The sequence below is a fragment of the Hypanus sabinus genome, chromosome 5, assembly GCF_030144855.1.
Source record: "Hypanus sabinus isolate sHypSab1 chromosome 5, sHypSab1.hap1, whole genome shotgun sequence".
NCBI lineage: Eukaryota > Metazoa > Chordata > Chondrichthyes > Myliobatiformes > Dasyatidae > Hypanus > Hypanus sabinus.
In genome coordinates this window covers 145346016-145361567 of record NC_082710.1, presented here as the reverse complement: position 1 = coordinate 145361567, position 15552 = coordinate 145346016, and the positions used below count along the sequence as shown (strand labels likewise).

Below are 15552 nucleotides of genomic sequence, written 5' to 3'. Positions count from 1 at the left end.
ATAAATTCCTTCTGGATAGCTTCCAACCCGATGGCATGAACATCATTTTCTCAAACATCCGGTAATGCCCCCTTTCTCTATTCCCCATCCCCTTTTCCCTCTCTCACCTTATCTCCTTGCCTGCCCATCGCCTCCCTCTGGTGCACCTCCCCCTTTTCTTTCTCCCATGGCCTTCTGTCCTTCTCCAAGCCTGTATCTCTTTCACCAGTCAACTTCCCAACTCTTTACTTCACCCCTCCCCCTCCCAGTTTCACCCCTCACCTCGTGTTTCTTCCTCCCCTCCCCCCACCTTCTAACTCTGACTCTTCATCTTTTTTTCTCCAGTCCTGATGAAGGGTCTCAGCCCGAAACCTCGATTATACTCTTTTCCACAGATGCTGCCTGGTCTGCTGAGTTCCTCCAGCATTTTGTGTGTGTTGCTTTAATCATTTATCAAACTGAGATCAGCTCCACTTATCTTATTGTTTGAGTAGATGGAGGATGAGCAACACCAGTCCTCCCATATAAACTCTCACCCCAGGTTCTCTCACTCTGTTTCCTAACCTGAGCCCACCTGTGTTAACTCTCAGTCCATGGAAAAGCAGGTACTCGGACAAAGGAAATGACTGCTCAAATGGATCTCAAATGATCCACACTATTCCTGTCTTTGTTGAGGTGTCTGGCGGAAGGAATGAGGCCAGGGTAAACCGAGTGGCATCATGGACCCGGCTACTGCTCACTGGCAGGAGACCAGACCGCTGGAACAGTGTCTTACGGGAAGGGGTTAACATACTCACCGCCACAGATGATCCCATCGGTGTCCTCGCACTGGCGATCATCACACTCACAGTGTTTTCCATAGACTCGGTCATCCCCAGGGGGGAAGCAGGAACACTGACCACACTGGCATTTCCCTACAGGAAGAGCAGTCTCAGGTTAGACTCCTGAAGTCACAAAGGTGGGAACACCAATCAGTGTTACTGACACACAGCTTTACATACATCAAAACATCGAAACATGCAACGAAACATGTTGATTGCATCAATGACCAATAGTTTGAGGATGTGCTGGGGCAGTCTGCAAGTATCACCATGCATCCAGTGTCAGTTCAGGGTTCCTCCAGGACCTACTAACCCGAACCCATACGCTTTGGAATGTGGGGTGAAACCAGACCACATAGAGGAAACCCATGTGGTCACGGGTGGAACTTACAGTGCCTATGAAAAGTATTTACCCCCCCCCCCCTTTGGAAGGTTGTTTTACAACATTGAATCACAGTGGATTTAATTAGGCTTCTTTCATGTCAAAGTGAAAACCAATTTCTACAAATTGGTCTAATTTTATTACAGTTATTAAACACAAAATAATTGATTGCATAATTACTCACCACCTTTGAGTCAGTATTTATTAGACGCACCTTTGGCAGCAATTGCAGCCTTGAGTCTGTGTGGATCGGTCTCGATCAGCTTTGCACTTCTGGACACTGCAATTTCTCCCCACTCTTCTTCACTCTTCTTCTTGCTCAAACTCTGTCAGATTACAAGGGGATCATCAGTGAAGAGCCCCTTTCAAGTCCAGCCACAAATTTTCAATTAGATTGAGGTCTGGACTCTGACTTGGACACTCCAGGACATTAACTTTGTTGTTTTTAAGCTACTCCTCTGTAGCTTTGGCTTTATGTTTGAGGTCATTGTCTTGCCAGAAAACAGATCTTCACCCAACAGCAGTATTTTTTCAGATGGCATCAGGTTTTCCTCCAGGATTTTTCGATAGTTTGCTGCATTCATTTTACCCTCTACCGTCACAAGCCTTCCAGGACCTGCTGCAGTGAAGCATCCCCACAACGTGATGCAGCCACCACCGTGCTTCACGGTAGGGGTGGAGTGTTTTTGATGAAGTTGGCTTACCACAAACATTGTGTTTAGTCTGATGGCCATAAAGCTCAATTTTGGCTTCATCAGACCATAGAACCTTCTTCCAGCTGACTTCAGAGTCTCCCACATGCCTTCTGGCAAATTCTAGCTGAGATTTCATTTGAGTGTTTTTCAACAGTGGCTTTCTCTTTGCCACTCTCCCATAAAGCTGCGACTGGTGAAGCACCCGGGCAGCAGTTGTTGTCTGTGCAGTCTCTCCCACCTCAGCCACTGAAGCTGGTAACTCCTCCAGAACTGTCACAGGTCTCTTGGTGGCCTCCCTCATTAGTCCCCTTCTTGAACGGTCACTCAGTTTCTGAGGACGGCCTGCTCCATAGTTGTGCTATATTCTTTCCATTTCTTGATAATTGTTTTAACTGTACTCCAAGGGATATTCAGTGGCTTGGAAATTTTCTTACATCCAACCCCTGACTCGTGCTTTTCAATAACTTTTCACGGAGTTGCTTGGAATGTTCTTTTGTCTTCACGGTGTAGTTTTTGCCAGGATACTGACTCACCAACAGTTGGACCTTCCAGATGCAGGATTATTTTTACTACAATTGATCGAAACACCTTGACTGCACACAGGCTTATATATAGCTAGGATACCTTAACTAATTATGTGACTTCTAAAACCAATTAGCTACACCAGTGATGATTTGGTGTGTCATATTAAAGGGGGGGGGGGGTGAGTACATTAGCAATCAATTATTTTGCGTTTTATGCTTGTAATTAATTTAGATCATATTGCAAAGATCTGTTTTCACTTTGACATGGAAGAGTCTTTTTTTGTTGATCAGTGTCAAAAAAAAGCCAAAATAAATCCACTGTGATTCAGTATCATAAAACAAAAAGACATGAAAATATCCGGGGGTGTTGGGGGTGAATTCTTTTTATAGACACTGTAAGAACATTTTACTGACAGCAGTGGGATCCAGCCCAATGCTCTAATGCATTACACTAACTGCTACAGGACCATGCAAACTCCTCACTGCGACCACGGTGCCCCATGCCAGATCCCACAACAAGCCATAATGCATCCGGTTCGGAGTTTTCCATGGGGCATCATTAAACATTGCTAAGGGGCGAATGTGGACATGCAAAATTCCTTTAGCATCCTGAGCCTCAGATCTCCTCAGTTTGCAAGATATTGTTCCACTTTCACACCAACCCACCCCCACCCTCTCCACCACAACCACGGTCAGCCTGATGGGGAAATTCAGAAACCTCCTTCGCTTGCACTTCTGGAATTGTGTTCAGTTCGGATCTGCTCCTTATATGAAGAAGGTGGAAGCTTTAGAGAGGGCAGCAAGGAGATTCACCAGGATGTTGCCTGGATTAGACGACATGTTTTATGAGGAACGGTTAAGCAGGCTAGGTTTCTTTCTGTTTTGGAGTGACTTGGTAGAAGTGTCCAGGATAGCAGGCCAGGATGGAGTGGACACCCAATGCCCTTTTCTGAGGGTGAGATGGCTAATATAAGAGCGCGTAATTTTAAGGTGATTGGAGGAAAGTACAGGGAGATGTCTGGGGTAATTTTTTTTTAAACACAGAATGTGGCAGGTGCGTGGAATTGAAATGCTAGGGGTGGTGGCAGAGGCAGATACATGAGGGATATTGAAGAGATCCTTTGACAGGCACACGGGTGAAAGAAAAATGGAGGGCTTTGTGGAAGGGAAGGGTTAAAATGTTCTTAAAACAGGTTAAAAGGTTGGAACAACACTGTGCGCTGTGTACTGTTGTATGTACTACGTTCTGTTTCCCAGGGAACGGAGAAATGCGGAGTATACCTCACAGGATGTTCTTCAGGTGAAAGGCCGAGATGAATTTAAACAATAAATATGTGAAGGAGAGAGAGAGAGAGATAGAGAGGGTGGGAGGAGCTCGATATGGAACAATCACACAGTAAGAATTACATGAATAGAAAGGCTTTCTGTCACACACTCCAAAGCTCCTTGCCACCAGTGAAATACTTCTTAAAGTGCAAACACCATTGTAATGTCAGAAACTATGGTTCTGTGCACAGTAAGGTCCTACAAACAGCCATGAGAAAATCATAAACACAAGAGATTCTGCGGGTGCTGGAAATCCAGAGCAACCTCAGAAATGCTGGAGTACCTCAGCAGGTCAGGTAGCATCTATGGAGGAGAATGAAAAGTCGACATTTTGGGGTGAGACCTTCATCAGGTCTGGACAGGGAAAAGAAACTGGGATAAGGTGGTGAGGGGACGGAGTGAAAAGTAAAAGCTGCCAGGTGATTGGTGAAAAAAAGTGAGGCTGGAGTAAGTTATGGCTCAAAGTCAGCTGACAGCTATATACAGGCTGTGCTAAGATAGAGACAGGGAGATCTCAATGGCTCAATGGTTCAATTTAATATCAGAGAATATGTACAGCGTACAACCTGAAATTCTTACTCTTCACAGACATCCAAGAAAACAGCAGAGAACCCCACAGAATGAATGACAGAAAAAGGTTAGGGCTCTAAAGTTCATCCCCATCCCCGCCTGTGCATTGCACTTACAATTGGAGTGTGGCTTGAACCCACAAACCTTCCACCCTGAGCGTGGGTGGTCAACAAAGCCGAGGGCCCTGATTCTGTGTTCTAAGCTCAGCTCAGATCACATTGTCAAATGAAGGAGATAAAGAGGTTTGATCTGCAGATGTGTGTGATGTGAAGGGGCCACCACATCTGGACGTGGCAAAGTGCTGTGCCGGTTGCTAACTTGGAACTGGTTGAGTTGTTATAATCAGTCAAGGAGACAGTGATGAAGAGCCCTGTCTATATTGGCCTTGTAAGTGTCTCAGAGTCCCTGGCATCGTTAACCATTCAGAAAATTAAAAGCCTGGACTTTCGGCTCAGCTATTGAAAGTGAAGCTTGGATTTCACCAATTCACCAATCGACACATTGTTTTGTGTCAATGTTATTAACTAGCTGACAAATATCAAGGACTAAGCTCTTAAATCCTGTAATTTCTGAAATCTGTCAACATCTGTGGAGGGTTGGGATATGCAAGTCATTCCCTTCCCTCCACAGATGCTGTTCGACCCACTGAGCTCCCCAGGCAGTTAGCTTTTTCACCAGATTCCAGCATCCGCCATCTCCTGTGCAGATATTTGCAGTTTCTTGTGCACAATTTGCCAGAGTTTACTGAGTCCGCCAAGTGCAGTACATCAGCAACACTCCTCATCTTCAGGAAATAAGATGAAAGGATATCTTCAAAAGATGGTGCCTCAGAAACATCATTAAGGACCCCTATTACCCAGAACTTGCCCTCTTCACTTTACTTCGTTGAGGAGGTACAAGAGCCTGGAGACACGTGCTCAAGATTTCAGAAACACCTTCTTCCCTTCTGCCATCAGATTTATGAATGGACAACAAGCTAAACTATGAACACTATCACACTATTTTTATTCTCTTTTTTCAGCAATTAATTAATGCTTTATACTGTATGTATTTCTTATTGTAATTTATAGTATATAGTATATTGCACTATACTGCCACAAAGCAAGACATTTCACAACCTATGTCAGTGATATTAAACCTGATTCTGATACCTGGGACAACTGAATTGAGGTGTTTTAAGACAAATGCTTTCCAGAAGAGTAAATCAGGGGAAACTGCTCCCAGGGAGTTTTCTCCTATCTTCACATTGTTCTGCAAACTTACTAAGCCACCCACCCATCTAAATTTCCATCCAGGTCACTACCAGTCTCCTACCCTTTCCTGTGCTGAAGATTGAAGTGACAATGGTGTTTTTAAGATGACTAAAGGAGCCAATTGGGCAGAGGGAAACTTTACCCTTTGCGAATGACAGCATCTCAAATGAAGGGGCAGAGGAGAAGCAGTCATTTAAAACAACTTCTCCCTGAGGATGGTATATCTCTGCCCCAAGGGGTTATGGATATTAGATCACTAGAGGTATTTAAAAAGAAGATAGTTAAAAGATCACTTGATCGGGGAATTGAGGTCCATAGAGAAATGGAACAGAAGAGGATGAGGAGTGAGGTAAACCAGCCATGATCATATTGAGAGGTGGGGAAGGTTGAGGGGCTCAGTGGTCTACAAATGCTTCTATTTTCTTCTATTCTTACTTTCTATTATTATATTATATTATATAAAACTTTGGTTAAGCCACATTTGAGTATTATGTGCAATTCTCATTACTCAATTACAGGAAGGATATCTTGAGTAACACACACAAAATGCTGGGGCAATTCATCAAGTCAGGCAGCATCTATGGAGGGAAATAAACATTCAATGTTTTGGGCCAAGACCCTTCCTCAGGACTGGAAAGGAAAGAGGCAGGAAGACAGAATAAGAATGTGGAGGGAGAGGGAGTTGATAGGTGAGACCCGGTGAGGTGGAGGCTGGGAGGGGATGCCGTAAGAAGTGGACAGGAGATAGGTGGAAAAGTAAGAGACTGAAGAAAAAGGAACCTAATAGGAGAGGACAGTGGTCCATGGAAGAAAGGGAAGGAGGAGGGTCACTAGAAGGAGGAGATGTGAGGGGAAGAGAAAGGATGAGAGGGGTACCAGAGTAAGAAATGACATCTAGCACATATATGATGGGCCAAAGGGCTTGCTTCTGTGCTGTATGTTCTATGTTCTATGTTCTATGTTCTGTGTCTCACTGTTCCATGATTGACATACAAGATTGCAATGTGACAAGGGGTTTGAACAGAAGAGTTTAGTCCTCAGACACCCCACTAAAACGTCTCAGTATTTCCACCTTGCCTTCTCTTTAGAGCTCCAGTTACACTGTTTATGTCGAGCTTGAGTGCAATCTCCTTGCGAGTGTGTAATCCGGCTGAACAAGGTCAAACCTCTTCCCATCAGTTCCCTCGACAGGTATTTCCCAGAGCAAAATTGAAAATTCATTCTCCTGTGCAGAAGTCATTCACTCTTTTTGCAGAGGGCTGCAGACCAGATTCTAACAACAATTTACTTAATTTCTTCTCTCTTATATAACACATTATCTTGCACTAATTACCCTGGCACTGAAGATTACAATAACAAAATAAAGGATAGAACATTGGGAGCACGGTTCAGCCTCCACACTGTGAATCAGACGCACTGTGAATCTGACACCTCGTTGTTTAAACCATGATTAAAACAGAGTTTTTCTGGAAGACTTTAATATACTGAGGATTATGTGGTATTACAGTCTAGCTGGGGGAAAAGGGCAGGGAGGTGTGATCCTGTAATTACTACTCCAATGCATATTTTTAAAAAACTCACAACTAAAACGTTTCTGGAAATTTCTCAGATCCCAGTAGCTTCAAATATTTTGCCAGCTGTGAAAAGAAAATGAGGACGAGGCTATTTGGCCCCTCAGTCTGTACCATAATTCTATAAAATGTCACAATAGCAACCTTGCACTCGGCTGCAAGACTAAAGAATCGATTGTGAACTTCAGGAAGGGCAAAAGAGGAAAACACATGCCAGTCCTCATTGAGGGATCAGTAGTGGAAAGGCTTTGCAGTTTCAAATTCCTGGGCATCAACATCTTGTAGGATCTACCCTGGCTCCAATGTACTGGTGCAATCATAAGACCATCAGACATAGGAGCAGAACTGTTCGGCCCATTGAGTCTGATCCTCCATTCCATCATGACTGATTTATTATCCCTCTCAACCTCATTCTCCTGTCTTCTCCCCCATAACCTTGATCCCCTAATAAGAACCTACCAACCTCTGCCTTAAATATACCCAATGACTCGTCCTGCGCAGCCAGACATTGTACATATTCACCACCCTCTGGTTAAAGAGATTTTCCTCATCTCTGTTCTGTGTCCCTCAATTCTGAAGCTGTGCCCTTTGGTCCTAGATTTTGTGTACTTAACATTTCAGTAACATTGTAAGTATATTGTTTGATTAAGCATTCTTATTTAAATAATTCATTATAGGTTTTATGTAAAAATAAGAGAAATGCATATCCACAACTCCACTACGCCACACATACACAACTTGCTTAAAGTAAAAATGAAACCAAGATATATGTTATTCCTGATTGTGGTATTTTGCTTTCAATTAGTTTAACGTTTTGGAGTTACAAAACATAACTGGTGCCAAGGTATTTTTAAAATGAACCCGAGACAACTACCTACCTGTTGAAGTGCAACAAGATGTCCGAATTTAAAGAAACGCGCAGCGAGAAACGGTTGTAAAAGAAAAGCAGCATGTATTTCATTTGAGGGGATAGACATGCTCGAATTCTTTTAAAGGCAGCAAATGGACAAATTCACGGGTTCATAAACAATGAGTAATGGGTGATAATAATCATTAAAAAAGAGCAAAAATGGATGGTTACATTGGAAAGATTCACATGTATGATTACACAACATATAATTGGATATTGTATAATGAGCAAATTGAGCTGTATCTTGAAGCAAATGAAACAGCCAATGAGAAAGGAGTACCAGTTTTGCTGAGTGTAATAGGTGAAAGAACATACAGTTTGTTTACAAGTTTGACTGCTCCAACCAAACCAGCCTAATCAGTTTTGCTGATATCATGAGAGTAAAGAAGGAACACTTAGAACCAAACCATTGTTAATTGCAGAACACTTTATGTTTCATAAGCAGAACCAAAAAGAAGCGGAGTCCATTTCAGTATATGTGGCTGAATTGGAGAGATTGCCTGAGAGTTATCAGCTCAGTTATGGGCTTAATGATACACTGAGAGATTGTTCAGCTTGTGGAATCTTACAGGAAGCATTCAGAAACTCTCCTAAATGAAGCAAAACTTACACTTAAAAGAACAGTTGAAATAGCTGTATCAATGGAAACAGTAGACAGAGATACAGTTGAGTTGTAGTCAGGAATGGAAGTGAGTGTGAACAAAATTTCAATGTCTGAACAGAAACCAGCAAGTGCAAACAATTTGTTTAACTGTTGTGGCAGTGGCTCACATTCACCAGACCAATGCAGATTCAAAGTTGAAACTTGAAGAAAATGCAACAAAGAGCATGAGGGACAGACAGAAAACAAATGGACTGCATAGGAAAGAGCTAAAAAGTCAAAAAGGGCACTAACCTGCATGCTGGTGATGAACAAAAATCTGATAATAATGAGAGTGACACAGGGCTGAATAGCCTTGAGGTTTACAATGTGAAAACTAACATGAGACTATCAATATGGCTTACACCAGAAGAGGGCAATAATGGACACCGGCTCAGCTGTTATTCCACAAAATGAGTTTGAATGGCATTTCAAAGATATTAAACTGAACTATCTAAGAATCCATCTTAGCTATCCATCTAAGAATTATACTAGAGAAAAGATAACTCCTGGGGAATGACATTTGTAACAGTGAAATACACAATCATCAAATCTCATTGGCCTTGTACATGGTAAAAACAGAAGCACCTGCATTGTGGGGTTGTGATTGGCTGAGACAACTACAACTTGATTGGCAATCCGTACACCATTTGCATGCCACTTCCTTTGTAAAAGAGTCAACTGAAACAGATTAAGAATGTACTGGATGATGCCAAAGCAGTGTTCAAGGATGGTATTGGAAAACTCAAACATATCAAGGGTAAAATAAAATGAAAATGCCACACCCAGCTTTTGCAAAGCTGGTATCTTATACCATCCATGATAAAGTAGGCAGTGAGCTAGATCACATGGAGGCTGAAGAAATTCTTTCCAAGGCTGAGTGGAGCCCATGGGCAACAACAGTAGTTCCAGTAGCAAAGAAAAATGAGTCTGTCAGCATCTTTGGTGATTTAAGGTCACCATCAACCCAATAGTGAAAGTAAATCACTACCCAGATTATAGCATATCTTTGCAAATCTTTCTGGAGGGAAACACTTCAGCAAAGTGGAATTAGCTGAAACTTACCTATGGATGGAGATGGATGAACAGTCTGAAGTGTTCCTCTCCATAAACAATCACCAAGGGCTTTATCATTATAATAGGCATCTGTACCTGCACTACCACAGAGATCTATGGACCAGATGCTACAAGGCTGTCCAGGTGCTTAGTGTTACCCCGATGACAGTGTTGCTACTGGTAAGGATGACAAGTATCTCCAGAATCTCAAGACAGTGTAAAGACAGCCAAGTCCAGTTAGAAGATTATGGGCTCAGGGCACAATGCAAGTGTGAATTCTTTAAACCAAGTATCTCTTACTGTGGTCACACTATTGATGTACAAGGATTACAAAAGTGTGTTGTGAAAATACAAGCAGTGGTGGATGCCCCAAGGCCTAAAGATTTGTCAATTACTATAACAGGTTCCTGCCAAATGTGGCTACTGTGCTCCACCCCTTGAACTTATTACATTACTACAGATTGGGAAGAAATAGCAATGGGCAGAGCAGTGTGAGTTGGCTTTGAAAAAGGTGAAGAAAATGGTGATGTCAGACAGTACTCACGCGTTGTGATCAACATTATCCAGTGAAGATTGCTTGTGATGCCTTACCTTATGATGTAAGTGCAGTAATGTCACATGTTATGAGTGATGGAAATGAACACCCCTATAGCCTTTGCATCATGTCTCCTTACTGCTGCAGAGAAAAATTATGCAGAGATTGACAAAGAGGCCTTGAATCGAGTTGGGTGTGTAAGACGTTTCAATCAATACTTGTATGGGAGAGAGTTTACCCTTGTTAGTGCTTATCAACCACTCGTGTCCATTCTCAATCCACAGAAGGGTGTTCCACTAACAGCACATGCACAAATGCAGAGATGGGCTCTGTCTTATGGAATAGACAATTACAAAACTGAATTCAAACAGCATGGAAATGCTGATGGCTTTTTCCATTTACCCCTGGAAAAGGACACCCCTCGTAATATATTCCCCCTAATGCAAATTGGAAGTCCTCATATTATGGCAGAGATAACCCAAAGGGAAACCAGAAAAGATCCCACACCATCTCTAGTCTTCGTAGCTGGATTGTGCAGCGGCTATCCCAATTCCCCCATTTTTACTAGCGACAGGATGAACTTACACTTGATGTGAGGATTGAAAGCTGTTATACCATCCAAGTTGAGAATTAAAGTGTTGGACATGGTCAAAGGTTTGCTTGGGGGCCTGGGATGCTAGATCAACAGCTTGTCATGCACTGTTTCGGCTGCCAGCATGTCAAGAGCAGCCCCTCTCCATCCATAGGAATGGCCTGCATTGCTGTGGCAGAGGATTCCTGTAGATTTTGCCAGACTATTCATGGGCATAAATTTCTTGGTGGATGCACCTGCAGTGGCCAGAAGTGCTTGCAATAGACTCCACTACAGCTCCGATTGAGAAGCCTCTTCACAAGGACTGGTATTCCAGAACACTTAGTCAGTGACAATGGACCGCAGTTTGTAGCAGAGTAGTTTCAATCATTCTTAAAGATGAATGGAATAGGACATAATACATCTGCACCGTACCACCCAGCTACAAATGGCTTGACAGAAACGTTCGTCCAGAGTCTAAAGAACACACCGTGAGCAACGTCAGCAGGAACTAACACTGAACCAGAAGTTCACTAATTTAATCCTTGCATATCACAATGCAGCACACTTCACAACCAACAGCTCTCCAGCTCTGCTGTCCCTGGGTCGTCCCTTGCATTTATACTTGGATGTCTTCAAACCCAATCTCAGCAGGAGTCTGCAGGACAAACATCTGTGACAAATTGAAGGCTTCTCAAACAAGCAGGCTCAATGTTTCACTCCTGGACAATCAGTCCTGGCGAGGAACTACACAGGTGAATCAAAGTGGGTACTCTGAAAGATTAAGGACAGAACTGGACCATTCTCCTACCCAGTGGAGATTGTGTCTGATATCGTCTGGAGATCAGTTGAAAGATCAGTGTAAATTGTTAGAGCAGAAAGGTGTCAGAACCATTTCCAGCAATCCCAGAGTCAGCTCCTACAACCACCGTGGAGGAGGCCCCAGTGCCTGAGATTGCTTCACAGCCACAAGCATCACCTGCCAAGCAGAGTGACATCTCTCGTTCAGTTATCCCACAAGAGTAAGAAAGACTCCACAGTAATTAAATCTTTAGGCCTGAATGGAACAATTTAAAATTTACTATGCTGTGAATGTCTGCATATAAGTTGTGTTACAGTATACAGTATATTGTGTCTATAATTGAGATGCATTCTACATTAAGTTTATAGCTAAGCAGGGAGGAGTGCTGTGTATTTAATATTTCAGTAGTATTTAAATAATATGGTAAATATATTGTTTGATTAAGCATCTTGTTCATCTAAATAACTTGTTATGGGTTATGTGTAAAATAAGTGAATTGCATATGTCACGATGCTGCCATGTCATATGTATGCACTTCGTTTAAAGTAAAAACCAAACTATGATACGTTATTCCTAGTTCTGTGTTTTACTATTAGTTTAATGTTTTGGAGTTACAAAGCATAACACAAAACTCCCCGCTATAGGAAACATCCTCTTCACTTCCACTCTATATGGGCCTTTCAATGAGATCTCCCATTAGTTATCTAAAGTCCAGTGGGTACAGGCCCAGGGCTATCAAATACTCCTCATATGTTAAACTCTTTCATGCCTGGGATCATTCCCGTGAACCTCCTCTGGATCCTCTCCAAGGTCAGCACGTCCTTTCTTAGATATGGGGCCCAAACTGCTCACAGTCCTCCAAGCGTGTTCTGACAAATCCTCAGCATTACATCCTTGCTTTTGTATTCTGGTCCTCTCAAGATGAATGCTAACATTGCATCTGCCTTCCTTACCACCAACTCAACCTGCAAGTTAACCTTTAGGAAATCATGCAAGAGGATTCCCAAGTCGCTTTGCACCTCTGATATTTGTATTTTCTTCCCCTGTAGAAAATAGTGCGCACCTTTATTTCTTCTGCCAAAGTGCATCACCTTACTCCTCCCTGCCTCTTCTGTCCAAGTCCTTCTGCAGACACCCTGCCTCCTCAACACTACCTGCCCCTCCACCTACCTTTGTGTCATCAACAAACCTGGCCACAACGCTATTAATTCCTTCATCCAAATCGTTGACATATAACCTGGAAAGAAATGGTTTTACCTCTCACCCCTATGGCACAGCACTACTCACTGGCAGCCAAACAGAAAGGCTCCCTCCATTCCCACTCCTTGCCTCCTGTCAGTCAGCTAATCTACCAAGTATCTTTCCTGTAATACCATGGGCCCTCATCTTGTTAAGCAGCCTCATGTGCGGCTTGTCAAAGGCCTTTTGAAAATCCAAGTAAACAACATCCACTGCCTCTTCTTTGTCCATTCTGCCTGTTATTTTCTCAAAGATTTCCAAACTATTTGTTAGACAATATTTCCCCTTTAGATAGCCATGCAGACTTTGGCCTATTTTGTCATGCGTTTCCAAGTACTCCAAAACCTCATCCTTAATAGTAGACTCCAACATCTTCCCTACCACTGAAGCAGGATAACCGGCCTATAATTTCCTTTCTTCTACCTCCTTCCCTTCCTAGAGAGTGGAGTGACATCTGCAATTTTCCACTCCTCAGGAACCATTCCAGAATATAGTGATTCTTGGAAGACCATTACTAATGCCTCCACACTCCCTTCAGCTACCTCTTTCAGAACCTTGGGGTGTAAAACCATAAGCCATAGGAGCAGAATTAGCCCATTCAGCCCTTCAAGTCTGCTCCACCATTCCATCATGGCTGATCCCAGATCCCACTCAACTCCATACGCCCACTTTCTCGCCATATCCTTTGATGCCCTGACTGATCAGGATATGATTAACTTCTGCCTTAAGCATACCCACGGATTTGGCCTCCACCACAGTCTGTGGCAAAGAGTTCCACAGATTCACTACTCTCTGGCTAAAAATATTCCTCCTTACCTCTGTTCTAAAGGGTCATCCCTCAATTTTGAGGTTGGCCCTCCAGTTCTGAATACCCCCACCATAGCAAACATCCTCTCCACATCCACCCTATCTAGTCCCTTCAACATTCAGTAGGTTTCAATGAGATCCTCCCCCCCCCCCCCCCCATTCTTCTAAATTCCAGTGAGTACAGGCCCAAAGCTGCCAAGCCCGCCTCATATGTTAACCCATTCATTCCTGGAATCATCCTCGTGAAAATCCTCTGGACTCTCTCCAATGACAACACATCCTTTCTGAGATACTGGCTCCAAAACTGTTGACGATACTCTAAGTGCAGCCTGACTAGTGTCTTATAAAGGCTCAGCATTATCTCCTTTCTTTTATATTCTGTTCCCAATGAAATAAATGCCAACATTTCATTTGCCATCTTTACTGCAGATTCAACATGTAAATTAACCTTCTGGGAGTCTTGCATGAGGATTCTTAAATCCCTCTGAACCTCTAATGTTTGAGCCTTCTCCCCATTTAGATAATAGTCTAATTGTTCCTTTTACATACATTTCCCAACACTGTATTCCATCTCCATACCACCCTGTACATCACTGTATCTCTGTAACTTCCGCCACCTCCAACGGGATTCCACTACCAAGCACATCTTTCCCTCGCCCCCTTTCTGCTTTCCACAGGGATTGCTCCTTACGCAACTCCCTTGTCCATTTGTTCCTTCCCACCAATCTCCCTCCTAGCACTTATCCTTGTAAGCGGAACAAGTGCTACACCTGCGCTTACACTTCCTCCCTCACCACCATTCAGGGCCCCAGACAGCCCTTCCAGGTGAGGCGACACTTCACCTGTGAGTTGGCTGGTGTGGTATACTGCGTCCGGTGCTCCCGGTGTGGACTTTTATATATTGGTGAGACCCGGCGCAGACTGGGAGACCATTTCGCTGAACACCTACGCTCGGTCTGCCAGAGAAAGCAGGATCTCCCAGTAGCCACACATTTTAATTCCACGTCCCATTCCCATTCTGATATGTCTATCCATGGCCTCCTTTATTGTCAAAATGAATCCAAACTCAGGTTGGAGGAACAACACCTTATATACTGACTGGGTAGCCTCCAACCTGATGGCATGAACGTTAACTTCCGTTAATGCCCCTCCTCCCCTTCTCACCTCATCCCTTATTTATTTACTTACTTATCTTTTCTCCCCCCCCTCTTTTTTTTCCTCTCTCTGCCCCTCTCATAATCACTCTTTGCCTGTTCTTCATCTCCCTCTGGTGCTCCCCTCCCCCTTTCTTTCTCCCGAGGCCTCCCGTCCCATGATCCTTTCCCTTCTCCAGCTCTGTATCACTTTCGCCAATCACCTTTCCGGCTCTTAGCTTCATCCCACCCCCTCCGGTCTTCTCCTATCATTTCACATCTCCCCCTCCCTCCACTACTTTCAAATCTCTTACTATCTTTCCTTTCAGTTAGTCCTTACGAAGGGTCTTGGACCAAAATGTCAACTATACGTCTTCCTATAGATACTTCCTGGCCTGCTGCATTCCACCAGCATTTTGTGTGTTGCTTGAATTTCCAGCATCCGCAGATTTCCTCATGTTTACTGTATTCCATCTGCCACTTTTTTGCCCATTCTTTCAATTTGTCTAAGTCCTGCTGCAATCACATTGCTTCCTCAGCACTACCTAACCCTCCACCTATCTTCATATCATCTGCAAATTTTGCCACAAAGCAATCTGGTCCAGATGTCTTATCTACACTCACTCCTGCACTGCAGCATTCTTGCATTTTTGGCATTCTACTAGTGTCTCCAGCAGTGAAGACTGATGCAAAATGCTTATTAAATTTGCCCACATTTCTTTGTTCCCCATTACTACC

General features: G+C 43.3%; 1 protein-coding gene across 2 annotated transcripts in view; it reads right to left on the bottom strand.

Moving 5' to 3' along the window:
• Positions 1–15552, bottom strand: part of itgbl1 (integrin, beta-like 1) — a 200058-nt gene that overhangs the window by 40641 nt on the left and 143865 nt on the right. For both annotated transcript variants that reach the window (XM_059970527.1, XM_059970526.1), the window contains one exon: positions 777–893. In XM_059970527.1, the coding sequence (XP_059826510.1) occupies positions 777–893 (117 nt within the window). The remainder of the gene's footprint in view (positions 1–776; positions 894–15552) is intronic.